General features: G+C 44.7%; 1 protein-coding gene across 5 annotated transcripts in view; it reads left to right on the forward strand.

Annotated features, from left to right (window-relative positions):
• The window catches only part of LOC143351627 (ankyrin repeat and BTB/POZ domain-containing protein 2), a 25,354-nt gene continuing 2,260 nt past the window's right edge, over nucleotides 1-23,094 (forward strand). The window contains exons 1-12 of one of the 5 annotated variants that reach the window (XM_076783426.1): nucleotides 2,524-2,561; nucleotides 2,824-3,059; nucleotides 3,137-3,291; nucleotides 6,115-6,352; nucleotides 19,009-19,213; nucleotides 19,382-19,627; nucleotides 19,837-20,316; nucleotides 20,716-21,046; nucleotides 21,194-21,429; nucleotides 21,601-21,803; nucleotides 21,912-22,649; nucleotides 22,793-23,061. In XM_076783426.1, coding sequence (XP_076639541.1) covers nucleotides 6,150-6,352; nucleotides 19,009-19,213; nucleotides 19,382-19,627; nucleotides 19,837-20,316; nucleotides 20,716-21,046; nucleotides 21,194-21,429; nucleotides 21,601-21,803; nucleotides 21,912-22,649; nucleotides 22,793-23,061 — 2,911 coding nt within the window. In that variant the 5' untranslated portion in view covers nucleotides 2,524-2,561; nucleotides 2,824-3,059; nucleotides 3,137-3,291; nucleotides 6,115-6,149. Of the gene's footprint in view, nucleotides 632-2,523; nucleotides 2,562-2,823; nucleotides 3,060-3,136; nucleotides 3,292-6,114; nucleotides 6,353-14,856; nucleotides 15,635-19,008; nucleotides 19,214-19,381; nucleotides 19,628-19,836; nucleotides 20,317-20,715; nucleotides 21,047-21,193; nucleotides 21,430-21,600; nucleotides 21,804-21,911; nucleotides 22,650-22,792; nucleotides 23,062-23,094 lie in introns of those variants that run through there. The other 4 variants (XM_076783433.1, XM_076783420.1, XM_076783404.1 and 1 more) reach the window with 4 other exon arrangements.

Below are 23,094 nucleotides of genomic sequence, written 5' to 3' on the forward strand. Positions count from 1 at the left end.
ATTGTCGCGACGTTACAGCTGTTTGTCACGACCGCTAACAGATGGCGGAGATGTTGTCTTCTACGTTCTTCTCTCGCGCAACAGGTTCGTTTTTTTTTTTTTTTTTTCGTAGCCTGGACCGAAAGTGGTTCTGCTGGGATGCTGCACAAACGCGGCGCCTGTGTTGCTAGTAATTGACAGCTGCCGAAAAGCGGCGACTCGGTTGGACGTGCGCTCGTACGCTTTGCCTTGCAATGCAACGGACGATATCGGTTGTTAAGTTCTGAAAGAAAGAAGGCGAATCTGTTGTCGATCTCGCTATCGCGGCACGGTTATCGTCGGATCGCGATACATTACGTATTTATGCGAACAATCGTCGTTCGCGGTGCCATCGTTTAAAACGTTCGCGTGTGTTTACTGTTTTCGCGAGGCATCGTGGTGTTCCACAGTGCGGTTATGTATTCCATCGCGGAGCGTACCGTATTTTTCACGTGTCCCTCGAAACAACGACGAGAACCGAAAATGCAAATACAACGTGAACACTGATACGGGAGAGTGAAATTTCTGTGAAAATTTTCGAGTGCTCGTCGAGCCCCCGTCATGCCGAAGACGTACATATGTTTGTCCCCACCAACACGTTGAAGGAACTTCGGTAAGTTGCGCACGTAGACAAGCAGACTAAAATTAAAAGCAAACTAAATATCACTGTATTTTCGTTCAGCGTAGGGAATTGCTCGTAACGATCAAAATGGAACGTGAAAGCATTCGACTACGGGTCCGTCATGCTTATTTCGAGATGTCTAAAAAGCTTGGTAAACTGGTCCGTTGAGAAAGTTTGCGCACTCTAGCTTCTAATAACCTACGGAAAACCGGTTTTCTCGAAAATCGAATTTTTTCCTCGACTGCACTGGATAAGTTCTCGGTATGCCCGAGGCGACGAATACCATCGACGTCCAGTCTCTCTTTTGTCGAAAGAGAACCACCGTCTTCGATTCATCGGGAGATCATAACGTACTACATAAACCTTTGAGAAAGAACGATTTGGGTCTCTGAAAGGATTTACAGCTAACCGGTTGCCGCGTAGGCTGTACACTCGCGAGACCCCTCGTTCGATAGATCGTGATTCTTCCTCGGACTTTCGCCCGTTCAGTGATGTACGCGGAGACATTGATACAGGCCCGCATCAAATGTCCCCATCTAACGGATGATAAATAGCCGAAGATGCTAGTTCCGCTGGAATCAACGTCCGTCGAAATATCAGACGCATTTGACGTCGATAAGAAGCGTAAATTCCAACCGATAACGATATTTCTTGCGACCCGCAATGGGGTGTTTGTCATGGAATTTTAAGCTCTGTACAGGGTGTTCAGCCACCCCTGGGAAAAATTTTAATGGCAGATTCTAGAGGCCAAAATAAGACGAAAATCAAGAATATCAATTTCTTCACTGAGGCTTCGTTAAAAAGTTATTAACAATTAAATTCAAAAATTTCAAATCGTTTTGGAAAAATTATTTTCGGTCGTAGGGGTCAATTACAATCACTTTTGGTCATTAGACATACCCTCGAAATCCTATCCACTTTCGAGAAAAAAATTCGAGAAGGTGCTGAAATTTTTCGGCGAAAAAAAAATTTTTCAAATCATTTAAAAAAAATTATTTTCGGTTGCGGGGGTCAATTACAATCATTTTTGGTGAATAGACATACCCCCGAAATCCTATCCACTTTCGAGAAAAAAATTCGGATAGGTGCGGTAATTTCTCGGCGAAAAACAAATTTTTCAAATAGTTCTAAAAAAATTGTTTTCAGTTACGAGGGTCAATTATAATCATTTTTGATCATTACACATACCCCCGAAATCCTGCTTATTTTCGAGAAAAAAATTCAGAACGGACGGAACTTTAAACATTAATAACTTTTTAACGAAGCCTCCATCGACAAATTGGTATTCTTGATTTTCGTCTTATTTTGGCCTCCACAATCTCCCATTAAAGTTTTTCCCAGGGGTGGCCGAACACTCTGTATAGCGAAAAAGTCGAATTTTAAATGTATTCGGAGCTTAGAACCCTTGAAAGTCTTTAACGTCACGAATATCTCGAGTCTTGGAGGTTTTGATACATTTCGGGGATGTTAACAGTTTTATTAGCAGTTGTCTTATTGTATAACAGACTCGATTTAAACGTAGAAAAGGGTAATCATATTCACACAGACTCTTCGAGTAACCGTAAACACAGTACCTGGCATCATAAATTGTAAGAGCCGCGTCATACAAATCCCTCTACTGTGCAACTTATTAAATCGTCGACCATCTACTTGCAGGGACCGCGTCCACGATCCCCCGATCGATAATGATCCCATAAATCGTATTGATCTACGGCCCCTAGGGAGACCGTTTACGTGCATCTTACTAACATCGGGGAAAAAAGTCACGAGACGAACTGTTATGAACCACCGCCGGTAAGGTACGCGATGAAGGAATGCATCGATAGGACAGCGTTGCAAACGAATGGGGACGGGGACACGTATAAAGCAATAATGACAAATGGGGAGATTCGGTTCTATGAAAGGTCATCGAGGTTTCGCGGTAAGGACAAATTTTTTTGATGACTGGCAGCGGTAAGATATCAAATGACTGTGAAATTGCAACAATTCCAAATTTACACATGAAAAAAGTGTTCGATCGGTAACAACCGGGAATAGAAAATTTGTAGAGGAACTATGAAAATTTCGAATAACAAATAGAAACTGTACGATCGTTGAGTAACTGTAACGAGCAAATTTGTGTAAGTTGGATTTAATAGTTCCCTATTATGTATTCGAATAAAGTTTTGCCCATCTTTGTCCAGGCGTTCCGTCGGTTGATCGATTGCCAAATAGTTGACCGCACATCACGATCGATTGAGAAATTTGTTACGAGATCATGGAGCAACTGGTTTGTACCGAAGCACGGTTGAGCAAGTTTTTACCGCATACAACGAGCAATTCTATTATTAATAATGAAACTAAACGATGTTTGTTTACATTGCGCGATCACCGGGAACCCTTAGTTGGAGTACAAATACTTTTGCGAGCCCCAATTCAGGTACATGTTATAAATGTAAACGTTCGAATTCTTTCGCATACGAGTGTACATATATTCGTGTATTTCCCATGCTGTAGATAAGAGTTTTGTCCGGGGTCCGATTCGTCCACGTCTGTATAAGTTCATGGCAAATGTCGCTGATGGTACGAGCGTGCAAGAGAGAGAGATAAAGAGGTAGAAAAGAAGACACAACGTAAAGTCGCGTTTCTCTCGGCGAAGAGGATCGCGCGCGGTGAGCGTTCGTATGAGTGGAGCGTGGAGTGGGGGGTAGAAAGAGGTCGACGGTGGGGGTAAAGAGTAGGACACCGGAGAGAAAGAGAGAGCGGTAGAATGGAGAGGAGGGCCAAGCGAGATGGGTGTACGCGATATAGGTTTCGGTTTGGGCAGCCGCTGGAATGCGGCGGCAGCGGGGCGGACGTATGACCGTACGCCATGCCATGCCACGCCGTATGTACGGACACTCAATGCCGTACGGGTTGACTGGTATATGTACAAGTACCCAGCGCTGCGTCCAGCACATTCCGTGCCTCGGGCAGAATTCGTACTTTTGTTTACGCCCACGTGGCCCACCCTTCGGACACGAATTTTCTCCTGGTCCGCGTTAAATCACGCGCACCGGCCTTCTTCGTGTTATTATTTTCGCTGTCGATGCGCGCGCGTGCCACGCATCGCGCGTACCCCCGCGCTCGAGATCTACTTACACGGCATTCCATAGACCAGGCACGTCGAGAAATGCGTTTACACGGCTACTAACTTCGACTTAGCAATGCCGATATTATAACTCTTACTTAAACGAGTACACGTTTACAGCGTTCGAGCTTAGTCGATGAAGCTTAACGATCGTCGAGCGAAGTGAGTCAAGGATATGTACCGTGCAGTAGCAATACGACGTGGCGAAAAATTAAATATTTGCTCGCAGTAGGGTTGTACCAGCTTTGCGATTCTTACTTTATCCTGCCACTTTAGAGATCTATTTATATCCACGTGACGAGCTGTACAATTCTACCATGTACTGATAGTGTTTCATCTTTATTTGAGTCAGAAAATTATTGTGACATAAATTCCTTATAATAATATTGTATCGTACTTTAGTCCGCGGCACAAAATAACAGGAAATACGTATCGCAGGTTTAACGAAGGCGTCAGGAAAAATAGATGTAGATAACAGAGTGCAAAGGAAGAACGATAACGAGTGGATTGCATGTAGAGCAGAACCGAATACAAGGAGAAAACGATCCTCACGATGTAGTACAAAATAAAAAGTCGTTGTACCGGTTTTTTTTTATTTTTTTTATATATAAAAAGAAATGATAATTTATTTGTAGTCGTCTTCGATAAATTTGTATTCCAGATGTGCTTCTGCTACTCTTCTAAGATCGTACGAAACATGGCAGTCGTTGAACCGACGGGATATTTTTTCCTTTTTTTTTTGTTTTCGTAAGCTGTGAAAGAATGAGGGTCGAAAACAGTTATTTCCTCGTAAAAACACTCGAACGGTAAAAAACACTTGGGAGGATCCTTAAGAATGTCGGCATTCCGCGAACATCTCGTGGATGAAAATTCTACGAAAGGGCAGCCAACATTGCACGCGTGCTTTCACTTTATGAAGAAACGGGTGACGGGAGGGCGTGAGAGGGGGGGCAGGAGGAGACGAAGCTGTTCTTGATATGCACGCTTAAGGAAGCACTTTGGCTGCCAACCGGAGTAATTGCATACAAGGGCCCGTCAAAAGGAGCAACATGTTACGTTGGCTCCTACAAAGTTTGCGGAGCCGATTATTTTGCGGATGAAAAATGTCAGGTTCGAAACAGTCACAGAATTTTGGGTTCGATAGGTTCCGATAACCTTTATATCGGTAATAATAAATACGTATGTACTTCGTGTTGTTCTAAGCGCCCCTGACAACAGATAACCCGCTGCTCGAGCGGGGACAACTTTATGCTTCTTTAAGGAGGTATTCAGTTACAATTGCAGTCGATAGAAATCGACGATTACAAAATATTATAAACCGATTATTTTAATCAATTACAAACGTATCGACGAAAAATAGCTATTATAACTATTTGCAGCCCCTATAAAAGATGGCGTGGAATGGTCCCGTAAGCGAACAGCAGCGATTGGTAGTGCATTTCAATTAACCCTCTGAAGAATGGCGATTCTCCCCGCATGACCGAACTCATAACTCAACGAACCGAGCCACGGGGGCAGAGTAGCCGTAGCTCGTTTAGTCAATCATACGAATTACATTTTTTATTCGATTGCGTGGGCGTACGGTGTATCGACGCGCGGTTATCGCGTTCCTACATCGAATCGTTGTGATAATGATATTTCACAGCTGTTCTCCGCCGACCTGTTACACGTTGAAATACCGTTACGAGCTGTTTATAGTTTTTTAATCCACGAATATCATCCAGGTTGTAATTACGGTACACATGCAGTGGGCGTGCAAAAAAGCAACGAGCCATTTTTATACGATACCGTCTACGAACGAAATTGTGCAATGAATTTCTTAACGGGCGAGATGCCCCGGTATTAAGTACCAGGAGTCACCGTTATTTAAATACAATAGCCCGCGTACGGTCTTGTTTTCCATCGAAGTATGCTCGGACGAATTTTCGCGAAAGTTATTTTCGAAATCGCTTGTTAACATGTACACCGACGTTTCGAACGATAATTAACACTATCCGCGCGACAATAGACGTATAATTGTTTCTTTTTTCCCTCCTCGTCGCGATGCTATCTCGCCGCTAATTATTTTCTCAGAATGATCCGGCCTCTCGTTAATGACCTTCGAGTCACCGTGAAAGTTTTTCGCCCGCAATTACTTTCCTACGAATGAATTTTTATTCTCAATCGCGTGAATTGTTTTTCTCGCGCGGAGGAATGCTAAATCTCCACGCGAAGATCGACGGCGCGGCCACGTTTTCCATTCTTTTTCTAAGAAGACGAATGTCATTGCGTTAACCCGTGTTTTCTCACTGTAATCGTTATTTTTTTTTTTGTTAAATTATCGCGAAAAATAGCGGCAATTGCATACGATTTCGATAATTTGCAGGTCTTCCAGCGCAACGAGCTACGGGGGACGACGGAATGAACGTCGAGCGACCGACGATGGACGGCTGCGGTCAGCAGCCGCTGTTTTTGACCGGGACTTCCGGTCCTGGCGGCATCTCCAGTCCCCAACAGCAGTCCGTTCAAACAGGGGCGCCCCCGGAACCCTACGGAGGACCGTTGAGTCTGAGTATCTGCATATCCGATTCCGGTCACGAGATACTACGACCCAAGCCACGTCGGTGAGTATCTTTTTCTTTTTTTTTTTTTTATTTTCCGCCTTCCCTTGTGCGTCGTGTAATCGATATCGATCTTAACGAAGATCTGATTAATGGTCGCGTTCACGGTGATCCGCTAGTCCGGATAAGGATCGATTAAAAACTCCCCCCCCCTGGCTGGACTCCCCTCCCCCTCTCGGGGCGGAATCGTTGACCCCTGTGCACGAAACTAGATATTACTGTCCGGTCGGCTGTGCCATTACGGACAGATTCTCCATTACGGGGTGTTCCGTGTAACGCGATAACGCGTCGGGTAACGATCTTATCGGCGACTATTCGTCTTTTCAGATTCCCCGTCACGTGTAATTTTCACTCGTTCGATCGCTAGCCACGGGCTGCTAATAAATATCGAGGGATAGTTTGTCGGAAGTTGTTATTTGTAAAGCGACCCCCCTCGATCCCCGTACGGTCGGTTGCAGTTTGTTCTATGAAACGACCGTGAAAATTTAACCACCCCTGACACGTTGCCAATTAGGGCTTCGAAAGGTTCGGAGAATGATCGTTTCAGACTGCTACCTATTTTATTCGTTCATTCTTCGTCTCGATAGAATTTCACTTTGAACATTTCTAACGAACTAAACGCCAAGTCCGAGGGACCCACTCTTCCCCAGGAAGCGTGGGGTGCCTGTGCATTGCCTCGCGTACGAATACGTTGCGTGTACACACCAGGGGTGAACGAACTTCGGAAATTTGTGGACCTATTACACGAACCCTTAAATTTCAGTGCCTATTTGTATGCCGAACAGATTTTTTTTTCAGAGACTCCGGCAGAGGAACGCAAGAGTGTTGTCGATGGAACTAAATGACGATGCCACTCGAGGGTGGGGGGAGGGAGGAGGGAGGGGGGCAAAAGGGAAGTGTACCTTACGAATATATGCTCGTTCGACATCGTTAATCGAATCGGCGGTAATTACGTACATCGTAAATTTTAATGATCCTTAATCGGATCGACCGTAGACTGGCCCCCTCTTTTTCTTAACGTCGATGTTTTTCAAGCCCCGCTAAACATCCCCGGAATGTACGCGTATCTCTCCACGATAACTCTCAATGCATTATTAAATAGAAATGTCGCGCGATTCGAGCGTGTTAATAACAAATACGACGATTATAAAAGTTCAAAGTTCCATCACGCTTGTTCGAATACTCTGCACCACCCTGAATCGAATACACTCGTTCGATTTAACGGGGAACAGAGACGAGCGCGTGCAAACTTCGACTCTCACTCTTTCTGTATTTCCTTTCATTCATCGTCTAAACCAGTGCTTCTCAAACTTCGCCTCTCCACAGTGCCCCTGCCAATAAAAGGGAACTGTTCCCGAGAGTGGGTTATTCGACTCAAAAATTAGAAATTCAACGCGATCCGCGTAAGGGTTAATTTCGAGCACAAAACTTGTATTTCCGGAGGATTGCTAATTTCAGTACTACGAGGATCGTCATGAAGGTAGCGTTTCTCGTCAAAACCGTTCTGGTAGTACAATGGTATATGCTTTGACAAATGTCTGTAAAAATTTCAGCAATTTTGGACGCTCAGTTGTTGTTTGGGAGTCGTTTGCGTCAGTCGATCACACTTCGGAGGTCGCCATGATCAAAATTCACGAATTGCGTTTCGAATTGGTTGACCACCCACCATAGTCACCAGATCTGGCCCCCAGCGACTTTTTCCTCTTTCCTAAGCTTAAAATATCGCTTGGAGGACAGAGATTTCGAACGAGGAGGTCATCGTAAATGTAAATGCCTACTTTGCAGAGCAAGACACCAACTACTATTTGGAAGAGTTAAAAGGGTTACAGCATCGCTGGGAAAAGAGTATTGATTAGCAGGAGACTATGTTGAAGAGTAAAGCTATACAGGCCACCCCTGGGAAAAATTTTAATGGGAGATACTAGAGGCCAAAATATATAAGTATATAAATTTCTTGATCGAGGCTTTGTTAAAAAGTTATTACCAATTAAATTCAGAAATTTCAAATCGTTCTGAAAAAATTATTTTCGGTTCCGGGGATCAATTATAATCATTTTTGGTCATTAAACATACCCTCGAAATCCTACCTACTTTCGAGAAAAAAATTCCAAAAGGTGCCTAAATTTTTCGACGAAAAAAAAAAATTTCGAATCGTTCTAAAAAAATTATTTTTAGCTAGTGGAGTCAATTACGGTTATTTTTGGTGAATAGACATACCCCCGAAATCCTGCGCATTTTCGAGAAAAAAATTCAGGACCGACAGAATTTTAAACGTTAATAACTTTTTAACGAAGCCTCCATCAACAAATTGATATTCTTGATTTTCGTCTTATTTTGGCCTCTAGAATCCACCATTAAAATTTTTCCCAGGGGTGGTCGAACACCCTGTATTTAACCGCAGAAATACTTGTTTCTATGTTAGACTCAAAACTCTTCAAAATCAGTCAATCTGATTAGTTTGATAAATCTAGTACCAAATGGAGGAAAGAGAAGATCCGTGTCTTTCTCTCGCGAGTTCACGGATAGTCAGTTTTAGAAATTGGTCCGATCGGATACTTTTCCCTTGGGTGGAAGGGACGAACATTCTTCCTTCCGGCCGGACGAAAGATGAAATAGAAATTATCCGCGACAGGCGATGAATTTCACGCGATCGTGCGAAAGGAGAGCTGGGCTGACGCGCTCGTTTAATTAGTTATCTGAAAGTCGGAAACAAGAGGGAACGTTATCTGGGAACCGGGTGATCGCGATAATAAAACGCGCGTGAGAAGATGCGCGAGGATGCTTAGGCATATCTGGCCTGGCTATTTAGGTTAACGGCCTTTCCTCCTTTCCTTCCTATTTTCTTTCGCCGCGACGATTCTAACGAGCTTTTACTCGCTTCGTTAACGTCGCTAGGTCAGGGACGCGACGCTCACAGGGGGACTTATACGATAACAAACATATTCCCGACTAAAATGATTTAAATTATAGAATTTCCTTTCGTTGTCGATCGACATTCACGGAAACATTCTCTTCCATAGCTCGTAACAGTTGCGAGTTCTCTGCAACAAATTAACCCTTCTGCAGATCAAGTCGATCTACGCATTTGTTTATAATCGAGATTCATTAAAAGCCCTTCCTTCTTCACAGCGTTCGTCGTTTGAGGCTGCAATCACGTGTCCACGAGTGGTTCCCTGCTAAGCGAGAAGATATCTTCGGATGTACCAACCCCCTCGATCTATCCGAGCAACACCTCGCCCCTATTAACACGGATTATAGAGGGTTCATTGTATTTAAGTTCGCGCTAAGATGTGAAGCAGATTGTCGAGATACATAAAAACGAGTCGCAGACAGTCTTTCCTTTCTTTCTCAACGTTTTTCCTTTCTTTCGTGATCGATAACATCTCGGTTGTTTCTCAGTTCGGTAGATCAGGAGCGTATCTCCCTCGCTCTAATTGACTCCCCTGCCTGATTTCACTTTCTCGAATTTCGCTGGCAATTGAAACCTAATTGTTCTAAACGCGAAAACGAAATCTAACGGCGCAACGGGCATAAAAATTTCCGTCGAATTAATGTTAATTGCAATTTTATTCGTGATTATGGATCTTTCCTTCTCCGTTCGTCTCGCGATCGTCGGACATGTTATTGGTCCTGTTGATCGTACTCGATAATCTGTTACATTCGACTCTAAAAATGGTTTCTATAACGGTGTGGCTATCGGTGACCGTTGATTCGAAACCGAGAGAGACACGTTCGTAATTGTAATACGGTGCAGATAATAACGAAGAGCCCCGAGTTCCGGAATGTCTTCTAACACGAGAATTTTGTTCACGGTTCAGTTAAGTGGCACAGTCGGGTATTTATCACTTTTTGTATTTATCGAGTTACGTTTCTGCGTGCTTCGTTTTTCTTTTCTCATTTCGTTTCTTCTTTCTTTCTCGCGTGCTCGTTTCGAGCAGGAAGAAGCCAACGTTTCGCGACCTTGTTCTTGCATAATGCTCGACATGCAAACGAGTGCGTTCATTTGCCAACGTGTGCACTCGTAAACGACGTTACATTTTTAACGCGTTGACCACCACGCCAAATCCGTGAAATTTTGCTCTTAAGGAGGTATTGCTGTCTAGACTGTCAATTTCACGGCCCTTTTTGTGATTTTTTTTCTAACGATAGGTAGGCTGTTTTGTACTGAGACTTTGTAGATATATTTATTCATTATATTTTTTGATGAAAAAAATACTGTAGATACCTATAAGACGAATAAATATTTCTGCAAAATGTCAGTACAAAACAACCTACCTGTCGTTAAAAAAAAAATCACAAAGAAAGGCCGAATAAATGCTAGCCTAGACAGCAATACTCCCTTAAACGATTGGAAACTAACGTTTCCCATAGTATTTATTGTTATAACCCTCGTAGTTATTTAATACAGTAATAATTATACCGTATCTACCTGTCTGCACTAGAGTGCTATCGATTATCGATAAATTATCGATATCCTAATGACTTTCCTACGACCTATCGATAACTTTATCGATAGCAGTACGTTTAGTCTGTACGATTTCCTAGTTATCGATATCCTAATGATATCTAACGATATATCGATAACTATCGATAGCAGCACGTTCAGTCCGTGCGATTTCCTTTTTCTTTGAATGAATTTTTCCTTTCTTGCTCGAGGATGACGCAATCATGACCGGTGTTACGATTGTAATGTACGACACTCATTATAGTGCCGTCGGTAGAAGACACGGTTCGGTAATTAATTTAATATCCCGGTTGTAAGTGCTGTCGCCCTTGACACCGGAGTTTCGCCAGATGAGCACGGACAATGCGCGCCTTGAACTCTTCCTTGCAAAACCTTTCACGTTGGGGGCACGTTATGTTATAGATTAAAGACTTCCGTCGATGTCTTTCCATTCTTGGAAGGGATAGTCCGAACCAGGGAACGGGACAAACGTCCGTCTGTCCGTTAAGAATTCAGAGAAACGTATCGTTCGCCGCGGTGTCCGATAAATTTAATCAGTCTTTAAATTATATTAACCTGAACGATAAAGGGACGAACGGATAGTTTGTTGGGAAGAGGAGGAAATAATTTGTTACGTTAACCCTGTCGTAACCGTGATACTTTTTCGAAGAATTTTATTTATTTATCTGTCGATCGTCACGCTTGCGGCTCCATAACGTTAGTTAATTTCTCTGCTTAATAATTAGTTTGTTCCGTTAGAAAGAGTAAATAGTAACAGCGAGATGCATATTTTTAATTTACGCGAACAAAAAAATCAATTTGTCGAACCTGTTACACTGGAATCCCCCTGTCCCCCTTTCTATAACGGGCGTTAATCGTAACGTTGCACGATCTTTAGCCTAGCTGTAGTACAGCCTGCAGAATGTAGTTCGTATAAAGAGGCGGGAAAAAAAAAAAATATATGGTCGAAGACCGGTTTGTCTAGGGGAGCAAAATTATCTATGACTTTCACGCGAATTTATCATACGGCGCGTTTCGATGAAAACAACGCGATTCGTGATCAATTAGTACGCTCGCTGTATCATTTGTATCGCCGGTGAATTTATCGCCCGCGCGTTTTAACAGAGGGAACAGTCGTCTTTTTTTAATGGCAGCCTCAGAACGGTTTCTGGCCTAGTTAATTGTCTGCCTTCCGCATTGTGCACCCTGCACCTTCGACGTTAATTACGGTTAGAAAACTCCTGAGAATCTTCCTCGCCTTTGTGAAGGTGCACCGGAAAACGGTGACACGGGTTGCTTTCTTTCGCTCTTTTCTCCCCCGTAAGAGCCGTTTCCTTCATTTTACGCTCACGACAGACTCGTTAAGAGTGTTCGTTTCTTTGCACAATGACTCACGACTGAAAATCGTCCAGTACACAGGGTGTTCGGCCACCTCTGGGGAAAATTTTAGAGATTCTAGAGTCTTGAAAAGTTATTAAAAAATTAAATTAAAAAGTTTCAAATCATTCTGAAAAAATTATTTTCGATTGCGGGGGTCAATTATAAAAATTTTTGGTGAATAGACATACCCCTGAAATCCTGCCCATTTTCGAGAAAAAAATTCCGTACTGGCGTAACTTTAAACGTTAATAACTTTTTAACGAAGCCTCCATCAACAAATTGGTATTCTTGATTTTCATCTTATTTTGGCCTCTAGAATCTCCCATTAAAATTTCTCCCAGGGTTGGCCGAACACCCTGTATAGTTATAAAAAACGAATGTTTGTAACAACGCGTAGAAAAAAGAACGTCATCGATCGTGACAAACGACTGTAAAACAAGTATGTACGTTGTTAATAAACGAGGCTGTAACGAGACGGTTGCCAACCTCTGCTATAGGCCCGACGTATAAAAATGTTAACTGTTAACCGTCTCGGTGCGTGCGTTTCCCAATCCTTTGAGCGGTTCACGCCCTTAGATCAAGATAAAAGAGCCAACAGCGAGCGGTTTGCATAGAAAGGGAAGTCTCTCGGTCGAAAGGATCGAGAACGATGTCCGGTGGTGATGAAACCAGCAACGCGTACCCCTCTGTGCCCAATACGCGCCGATTTCGATGAATTGTGCAATGTAAATATAGAAACTGGAGGCGATCCTGCGCCCGGTAGGCAAGAATTAAATAATATCCTCGGCGATGGAGTCCGGGAATCGTCACGGAACCGTGGTCAGGGCTCCGTGATTCCAGCGCACGGCCGTAGGAAGTAGGATGGTCGCCGGAAGTCCTCCGCCGAATAAACGTCCGCGGGGTGGGGTTACCAAAGGCACACATTCGTTTGCACTCTCCCGTTTCCTGGCGGTACGCGGTGAAAAGAAGCATAACAGTTTACGGAGTGGCAGCCACCACTTAACCGCGGCATGAGGGACAGGAGACCCGTAGCGTGTGATACGCGTTCGCGGATTAAAGTGGAACGCACGGAAGTTCTATCCCGTCGTCTGCGCCAGCAACTCCTCGCCGCGTCCTTTTATCGTCGTTGGTGTTCGCTGTGCCGTTCGCGGTTACGGAATCGGTTCTTTTTCTTCTATCGAGTGAAGTGAAACGATAACGCCTCGCCCCTCCCTCCCCATCGCCCGTCGAGTCACCGCGGCGTTCGCGATTTCGGAAGAACGCGGCTGGCCGGTTCGATGCAACGCCGGGGCTACCGCTTTTGGAATCAATTTTACGCGGACCGGAACGGTGAAAGTCGCGCGAACTCGCCTCCGCGAGCGCGTAATTGGTCTGGCGTGCGTTCTATCTTTGGAACTCGAGCGAATAAATTGTACATATCGCGGGCATTTTGTATATATCACGTCGACGCTCCGCCAGCGAGGTTTCTATCGCGTGGAAAACCGATCGAGATTGTGAAAAATGTGAAATCGTCGAAAAGCTGGCGCATCTTGGATTCGTTTGTTTACGAAAACCGTAAAATATTGTTTACGCAGGGTGGGGCACTTCGAATGTATGTAGAGCTCGCCGATGAATTTGTTTGAGGCCAGTGACACTGTGTCGCGACGATAACTCGATTGTACTCGCGCGAAAATTTAATCTACGATACGCGCGTGTTTTTGCTCACTGTACACCTTATCTATCGGAAGACGCGCGGCGGTGACATTCGCCTCTAACCGTGACTGTCGAGGAAAGAGCATTCTCACGCGATACGTCGCGTTTACGCTCGCGATAAGCGTCGCGGTGCCCGCTATCGCGATACAGGGTTACGTGCGCGTCGACGACGTACTACGCCCGGTGAAAAGAACCAACGAAAGGAAAGTGATACCGGAGAGCCATCTTCTGTTCGCCTTCAGTCGGAGGAAGTGCACGCGTTTCACCTGCCGATCCACGGATCATCCTCGAGCGAACGGTTTCAGTCGCGTGGCCGAAGACGCGCCGAGAACTCGAAAATCGCGTCCCAGGACTGTAACCCATGTCCGTGCACGAGTGAAACTAGACAAACTCGCGCGTATCGAACGATATGTCACACAGTACGCATCGCGTATCACATAACAGATGAACGCCGCGTCTCACAGCAGATACCCACGACACATGCTACACGCAACGCGTTAGGTAACACGCATAATATTGCAGGATACGAAAGTGACACGACCAAAGAGACAGGATACAGGCGTTTCAACTTATCGTTAAAGTTTTGTTAATCGCACTTGTATCGCTCGTAATGTTCAAACAAAATTCGAACGTAACGTTCGCAAGTTTCGTAACGCTGAGCACATTCTCTAGCACCGTTGAAAAATAGATCGAAGTAATAAAGAAATCCATTAAATACTCAATTACCATTCCCCGCGAGGATTAAAACCGAACAGGCTTATCGTAAGGCGAATCGATCTAAATATTTCGTTATGGTTTCTAATTTGATATACCAAGAACAAAAACTAGTTTCCAAATTCGAGTGAACCTCGAGTGTGCCTGGACCGTGCAGTGAACATTCTCCAGTTTGAATAGGCATCGATCAGAGTGCGTTTGAACCATTGATCTCTGCCTGAGGAAGACCCCATTCGCCGATCCACCCGATTACCCGGAACCATCTTTCCCTGAACGTCGTAATCTGGTTCCCCGAAAGGCTCTGACTCCGTTTCCGGTGGCCGTTGAGCAACCGTACGCGTCGTGCCCCCTCCAGGAAAAATCGGTCGACGAAAATGCCCGTCGACGAGTGAGATGCCGTCGATCGAGCGCGGCTCATGCGTCGACGAGAATTGCGTCTGCGTGCTGTGCCGTGAGCTGACGGGCTTCAGGATGTCCGTGAACCTGGAGGGCTCGCGAGCTCGCCGCGAGGGCGTGAACTTCATCCTGCGCCGCGGTTTGCCGTTGGCGACGAGGATCCAGTCGAAGGAGTGGCAGGAAACGGAGGACCCGAGGCTCGCGGGCCTCGAGGAGACGCTGGAGGACAAGGGACGCGGTCAGGAAACGGAAAGGACGACGACGCCCGCCGCCGGGAACAGAGACGTCGCTCACAGGACTGTGATTTACTTTGGCGACACGAACCAGAGGCAGCGGGAGAACAAGTCGAGGGACAGTCCTACGCGGCTCGCGACGAAAGACGAGTCCAGGATGTCCGAGCAGCGACGAGAGGCGGATCCCGAGGACACGAGGTCCTCGGGGAAGTCGCAGACGGAGAGACAACGGTCGACGGTCAGTCTGGTGGAGAACGAGGATGCCAAGGTTACGCACGAGATCGTGGTGAACGTCAGTCCCAGCAGGGAGGACGTGCTGAGGATCGAGGAGGACGAGAGCCAGGTCGAGGATTACTGGTCCTTGCCGGGGGACAGCAGCGGGTTCAAGGCGGACTGGAGCTTCGTTCAGCAATGGCGCCTAAGGGGGTAAATCACGATCGCGTTTGTTGTTGCGTTTCACCGTGTCGATGAGAAACGAGCGTTACCGCGCTGATGGCTGCCGTGACCGGACGAGACCGAGGCTTCTCTTCGACTTTTGTATTCGAACAATACCTTTTCTCTCTTTTATTGACCCTCAGCCTTCCCCGTGCCCCATTTTCGAATCTCTGCGTAGAGTTTCTGTATTCCTGTGTAGAAATCGATTTTCGGAGTAACGTTAGTCAATCAAGATAATTTAATTAATTGTTCGTACACGAAATAGTCACGAAAAAAACAGATTTGTTTTACGAATACCTCGCGAACGTAAAAATGTGTTGATCATAGCATACAGGGTGTTCGGCCACCTCTGGAAAGAATTTTAATGGGAGATTCTAGAGGCCAAAATGAGATGAAAATCAAGAATATCAATTTCTTGATTGAAGCTTCGTTAAAAAGTTATTAAAAAATTAAATTTTTCGGCCAGGGTTGGTCGAACACCTTGTATAAGACTCGATGATAAGTGAGTAGCTTCATGATCGTGAAACTTGGCATTAAGAACTTGTAACGAATTAGTCTCGTCATTGTAAGGTAAAGGGTTAAGAGACTCTATAGATCATTGTCAAATCGTATAACTGAGACAACATAGAACGAAGCAGAATTTTCTTATTATTAAGCGTAAGCTATAATATTCCTAGCCCTAGTTGGAACCTCTTGAGAAGCGTCTGCGAGTAACGTAGAGGAAACCGGGCCCCTGCAATTAATTACAAGTTGGGGCCCCGTCGGCGAGCGTGGATTTTCGGTACGCGATACTTTCCACGGGTCCGAATTTATTCCCCTCCCGTCGATCGTTTCGTTTCCAGAAAGAATTCGAAACCCGCGAACGGGTCCGCTGGGCCCAAATCCGTCTGAGAACAAAAGAAGACGGCGATCAAGATCCACGGCACCACACGTGGATCACGATCGCGTATCCCGTCCCTCGTTGCTTTATCGTTCACGTGAATCTCATTTACGTTTCGTACGCCTACTGTTAATTTGCACTCTGGAAACGCGTTCGCGTGCAATCCGACGTGTTATGTAACCACAACCCGTATTTAACCCCCTCGGGCCCGCTGCATATTCCACAACAGGCAATAGATCTTATTAAAAATCGACGATATTCCTCCCCGACCACGGCCATAAGGATTTATGGCGTTCTCCAGAGCGATAGAAAAATACGCCTGTGACCTCAAAATCCCCACAAATGTGATTCTTTCATTAATAGTATGTAATGGGTTGAGCAATGATACGGTAAATGGATTTTTCAGAACAGTGTAGAACACAGAACCGTACACGACACAATAGAAATCGAGTTTCCAAGGAAAGGTATGCATGATTAATGGGGGCCGAGTTTCTGAATTAATTTCTCGAGAATGCATATAACGTTCCTGCAAGTGAATGTTTCATTGAAATTGAAAGGGCGATCGCTCGAACAGGAATAGAATTTTTTCCTGAAATATTAATATTTTAATTAAACCTCCATGGACACTATAGATATAGGTGTTACAATTTAATCATTCTGTCGTAAACAATTAAAGTGGCACTTCTACGTAAGTCCTCCTCTCTTACCCCTTTCAATCCGTTTTTCGATTTATCAGTTATCATTTCGAACACGCGGTATTACAACATCGATACGTAATGTCTCTCGTCGAGGCATCGACCTGAAATGAATCACGATGAAAAGATGCGAAATGTAATTGCAGAATCAGTGATTTCTTCGAAACTTTTAAATCCAAAATATACGCACGTTTCGTACGAATTAAAACTTTCGTTGCTCAACGATGATTGCAAGTCCTCGCGTAACTTTCCTCCAGCCGCCGTTCTAACGGAATACGGAGGCTTGGGAACGAATTTCTTATTATGTGCTCGCTTTCACGAGGCACGACCAAAAAAAAAAAAGAAAAAAAGGAATCGAAAGCTAGTCGGTGGAATTATTTGGTGAGCAATTAACGCGAAGCCTATCCGACGGGATATCAAGTATCGTTCGCTCAACACTTCGGTCGACGAACCCGCGTTCTCTGTTCAAAGGCTGCTGAAAATATTCTATCGATTCCTTTTGTTTGTTAATTCACGAAAGACGTAACATTTCGCGCGCATAAATGGTGTTGCGAGGTCGGGAATGGCATCAGCATAAATCAGCGGCTTGAAAACAGAAAAGAACGACGCTATTATTAAGACTTTATAATTGTTTGTGTCGTTTTGCACCACATATTCGTGCGAACGGGCCTTTTATTCGCTGGATGTACCAAAGTCTAAACATAGAAACGGGCTAAACGTGGAAGTGCAATTGAGAGTACTACTTCCCATGCTGCACTTACCTAACATCACCCACTTAATTTCTGAGAACCAGAATCATGCATCTCATTAAATACGAATTCGACCAAAAATAGTAGGAATCTTTTTTTTCCAGTGGAAATTATTAAACTCGCTATACAGAACTGGGAACAATTTTAATGGGGGATTCTAGAGGTCAAAATAAGACGAAAATCAAGAATACCAATTTGTAGATGAAGGCTTCGTTAAAAAGTTATTAACAATTAAATTCAAAAATTTCAAATCGTTCTGAAAAAATTATTTTCGGTTGCAGGGGTCAATTACAATTATTTTTGGTCATTAGACATATCTTCGAAATCCTACCCACTTTCGAGAAAAAAATTCGAGAAGGTGTAAAATTTTTCGACGGAAAAAAAAAATTTCAAATCGATCTGGAAAAATTATTTTCGGTTGCAGGGGTCAATTACAATCATTTTTGGTCATTACACATACCCCCGAAATCTTACCCACTTTCTAGAAAAAAATTCAAGAAGGTGTGAAATTTTTCGACGGAAAAAAAATTTTTTAAATCATTCTAAAAAAATTATTTTCGGTTGCGGGGGTCAATTACAATCATTTTTGGTCATTACACATACCCCCGAAATCCTACGCACTTTCAAGAAAAAAATTCCTTATCGACACTTTAATTATGTGCCTATTCGACAAAAAAAAAAATTTCAAATCTTTTTGAAAAAATTATATTCGGTTGCGGGGATCAATTACAATCATTTTTAGTCAATAGACATACCCCGAAATCCTACTCAGTTTCGAGAAAAAAATTCAAAACGAGTGGAACTTTAGACGTTAATAACTTTTTAACGAAGCCTCCATCAACAAATTAGTATTCTTGATTTTCATCTTATTTTAACCTCCAGAATCCCCTACTAAAATTTTTCCCAGGTGTGGCCGAACACCTTGTATATCCTCTTCGATGCCACGCAACTTTTGTCCAAAACATTGTTCTCTGTAACAAATAATACGGAAGTTATTTAAGTTACAAACGTGTACTATGGAATGTTGGTTCTCTTTTGCAGACCTGGAGGCGGCAACGGACGAGATCTGTATTGTCCTCCGTACTCGAAGGACTTTGCGGAGAGTTCGCCTAAAAACGGTGTTCACAATATGGTTCACATGGTGGCGGAAAGAGACACGGACAGCGTGGCTCCGACGCCAACGCCTCAGCATCCTCATCACTCTCAGCATCATCACCTCAGTTTGCACGAGATTCGCGCGCTTCAGGTATCCGATGTATCTGTAACTCGGAACTATAATACATTCTCTACTTGCGATCGTTAACTAAATTACATTTTGTCCACCTTTTGCCACGCTAAGAGGAAAAGGTAGGAACGTGGGATTTTCCATTTCGGTGTAAATCCTCTGGGTGTAATGCATCGATGACATTTCCAGAGGCGACCAGAATGCACGGGTAACAGCTCGTCGGATGAGAATCGTTCGTCCGGACACGCGAGCATGTCGGACACAGGCGGCCACACGAGTAGCAGTTCACCGCCGCATCGTCACCACAGGGCACACAGCCCTCAACAGTTGAATTCTGTGCCCGAAGACGACCGCCTATCGGCCTCCGTTACCCAGAGAAATGGCAGGAGTAGATCTGGACAGAACCGCAACAGACACAGGGCCACACCCGCCAAGGTGTCCCTCTCGAACACGCATCTTAACTCCGCTTTTACTAATCAAGAATATCCGCAATCTCGATACGTTAGAAAATTAATTTTACATTATATTTAAAATAGAACTTATTTAATTGAAACGTCGAATTTCCCCGTGGTCCTGATCGAACGAAGGTCGACGCGTCCGTTAATAATCGTTAGCCACGTTTTAATGCAAACCATTCGTCGTAGTTGCAGGTGCCGTGGTCGGGATCCGGTTTAGAAGACATCAAACTGGCGATCCAACAGCTCACGATGCGTTCCCATAAGTCATCGTCCACTTACTCCTCCTTGAGCGGCTCCGAGAGCTCGGAGCCTGCTGTAAGGAGACTGATGCGGCATTCCAGCTTGGAAACCATCAACACCAACGTGACCAGCGCGGACGAATTCGTCTGGGTGGACTCCCACAATAGACTGGTGGAGCTACAGCAACTGCCATGGACGCACCACGACGTTCTTCGCGTGTTGCAGAACGGTCGTACGAGGGAGCACATGGAACAAGTCTCTATGGAGACTATACCGCGGCTCTCTTATCTATTGCAGAGGGCCTTGGTCAGGATCGGTCGTGAAACCCAGAGACTGGCCAAGCCTGTTGGTCTGTGCAGCAAACACGAGGTTTACAGCGCGTTTAAAATCGTGCTCTGTCCAGCCTTGGCCGATTCTTGCACCAAGGTACGTGGATGATGCAGGGTATAAGTATTGCGGGACTCTTGTATTGTGAATAGTCATCAACTCAAATACTTTTTGTGTTTTCTTTTACGTTTCTAAAAAAAAAGACTGATCATGATATGATAACATGCAAATTGCCTGTACAGTTACTGCTAAATTAACTGTGTGCAAAAGTGTAACTTGTAGAATTAGCGTGAAACGTTGTCAGTCAGGTTCTTGGCAAATTCATTAATGAAGTAGATGAAAATAAACAATAACGTTAAGATGACCACATGGAACGCTCGAAAGAAAGTAGATCCTGTTCACCTCATTCTGGGAGTCGTGGATTCGATCTTTTAGTACCTATCTCTATATTGCTTGTAAAACCGGTGCTTACATCCATCAAATTACTTCTTTTTTCAGGCCTGCTTACGCGCCGCCGCAATGTTTGCCGTATCCGGTGACCAACTGAAGCAATCAAAGGCATCTCGATCGGGACTGCAATTACCAGTTGGACGATTTCTTCGTTGGATGTCCGATGTGCGATTAGGTAGAATGATACACGAGTACGCGGCCATATATTTGACCGCGGGAATTGAAAATCTTCTGGAAGAAATACTGTTACAATGCATACCGACCGATACGCACACAACCCTAACGGCAACTATGTTGGAGCATGCCATAGCAAACAGTGGAGATTTATGGGGACTCTTACAGCCATATGCACATCTTAATGCTGGCCGAACAGCGTCAGGTATAACTAGAATTACCCAACGATAAATACATTCGTTACATTCCAGTGACTCTTATGATTTTTAACGAAAAGAATTATTTCGACGTATATAGAATGTTCTATAATATGTGACAAGTATTGCGAACAATAAATTGAAAATATCTCTAGGTGCCCTCGCAATGCCACGTTGGGCCAGCGTAAGTTCCTTAAACTCGTCGTCGTCGTCCCGTAGTGGAAGGGACGCAGCAGGATCTGCGTTGGAACCATCGTTGCTGACTACATGCGTGGGATCTATGTCGGAACTCTTAGATCTAATCTCGAAAGTAGCCCAAGCGGGACGTTCGCCCATACCTCTGACCGCCAAGGCGTTGAACGCCTTGTTTTATTATATGAGGTGTTCACAGGTTTGATCATTTGCTCACTTTTTCGGTAATCGTTTACCTTTAACCGTTGTACAACGAATACAGGGACACTTTTACCCAACTGTAGAATAATTTTTGTAAACAATTACCATTCTACTTTCACGACCACCTCGTTACAGTTGATCTCGTCGTAATCGAATAATATTTCCACAGTTGGAGCACGGCGAACGTGGTTCCGGGATACAAGAACTCGCATACGAGCGAGCGTACGTTGTTCTTCCGCCGTTGGTAGAATGGCTGCGTGTCGCGACTGCTCATGCAGAACACAGGCACGGGCTCGTTGTAGATCAAGATGATATTAATCAAGCCGCCAGATTGTTGTTGCCCGGCGTAGACTGTCCCGTTAGACCGATATGGTAATACACAACCTTCCTAAATATTAGTTAAATCTGGCTAGGTCTGCGTTCTCTCTTACCATTCTCGTTCAACGCGCTACGTTTACAAAGATGATGTTTCCCTCGCAGCTTCGAGGAAGTTGCCGTGTGCTCGAAACGCATAGACGATTCCGAGTACGTTCGTCTGCTCACAATGGACATGGCCTTCAAAATGCTGATCGGTGGACGCGCGGACTTGATCGCCCAAGCTATGCCCCTCTTGCCATCCACGAAGATCAACACGGTGAATGACAATGGTTTCACGGCGCTGATGATAGCATGCATAAACGGGGATGAAACGGCTGTGCTGGCCCTGCTGGATTCTGGCGCTGATCTGAACATTGAAAGTCCAGCCCCGCCGACCGGTCAATCGGCGAACACGCCATCCAAAGTTCCTCTAGCACCACCAGGTGTGTCCAGTGCCAGAAGTCCAACCGCTCAATCCGCTATTATGTCCCCGGGAAAGAGCGTGCAAACGTCGAATTCGTCCTCTGGCTCGCCAGGTGCATCGAGCAATGCCTCTAGCAACGCGTGTTGCAATCAGAGTGGATTCAACGCTGAGACTCAGCATTGGACCGCTTTAACTTACACGGCCCTGTTGGGACACTGTAACATCGCCAGAATATTGTTAGAAAGAGGGGCCGCGGTCGAAGGTGGTGCCAAGCTCAGCGAAGACAAATGTACGGTCACGCCTTTGCAAGCAGCCACAGCGTCTGGCAACAACGAAATGGTAGCGCTGTTGCTGGCTCACGGAGCTCAACCGTTTCTATCGACTTTGATAAAAGACTCATTTTCCTATTCCGGATCCGCTCAACGCGGCTGTTACAGGCAAGTAGCATACATTTATACGAGACTCGTCCTGAAAGTAATACAATAATACACGGTCAACTTTCCACGAGTATATTTACAACCGTTGCTTATTGCAACTTGGATGAAGATACTTGTAAGTAATTCGCCTGTTTCGCACGCAGTGCAATATCTGTAGCAACAGCTCATGGACAAAGGAGTTGCCTTCACCAATTATTGTCACACCCGCTGAACTTTTCCGCGAAACGAGGAGAAAAAGAAGTATTATCGTTGGAGGAGATCCTCGCGGAAGGAAGTGCGGGTACTAGTCCGCAGCAGCAAACCGTAGATGGAAGAGGAAATCGAAGAGAAGGTAAAGAGCCAGTTTTTAACAAGGTGCAAACGAAAGCTCTGCAAGAAGCTATGTACCACAGCGCCGAAAGTAACCACTTAGGTAAGATAAATAGATATTTGTAACATTTTTGAA

The sequence above is a fragment of the Colletes latitarsis genome, chromosome 1, assembly GCF_051014445.1.
Source record: "Colletes latitarsis isolate SP2378_abdomen chromosome 1, iyColLati1, whole genome shotgun sequence".
Lineage (NCBI taxonomy): Eukaryota > Metazoa > Arthropoda > Insecta > Hymenoptera > Colletidae > Colletes > Colletes latitarsis.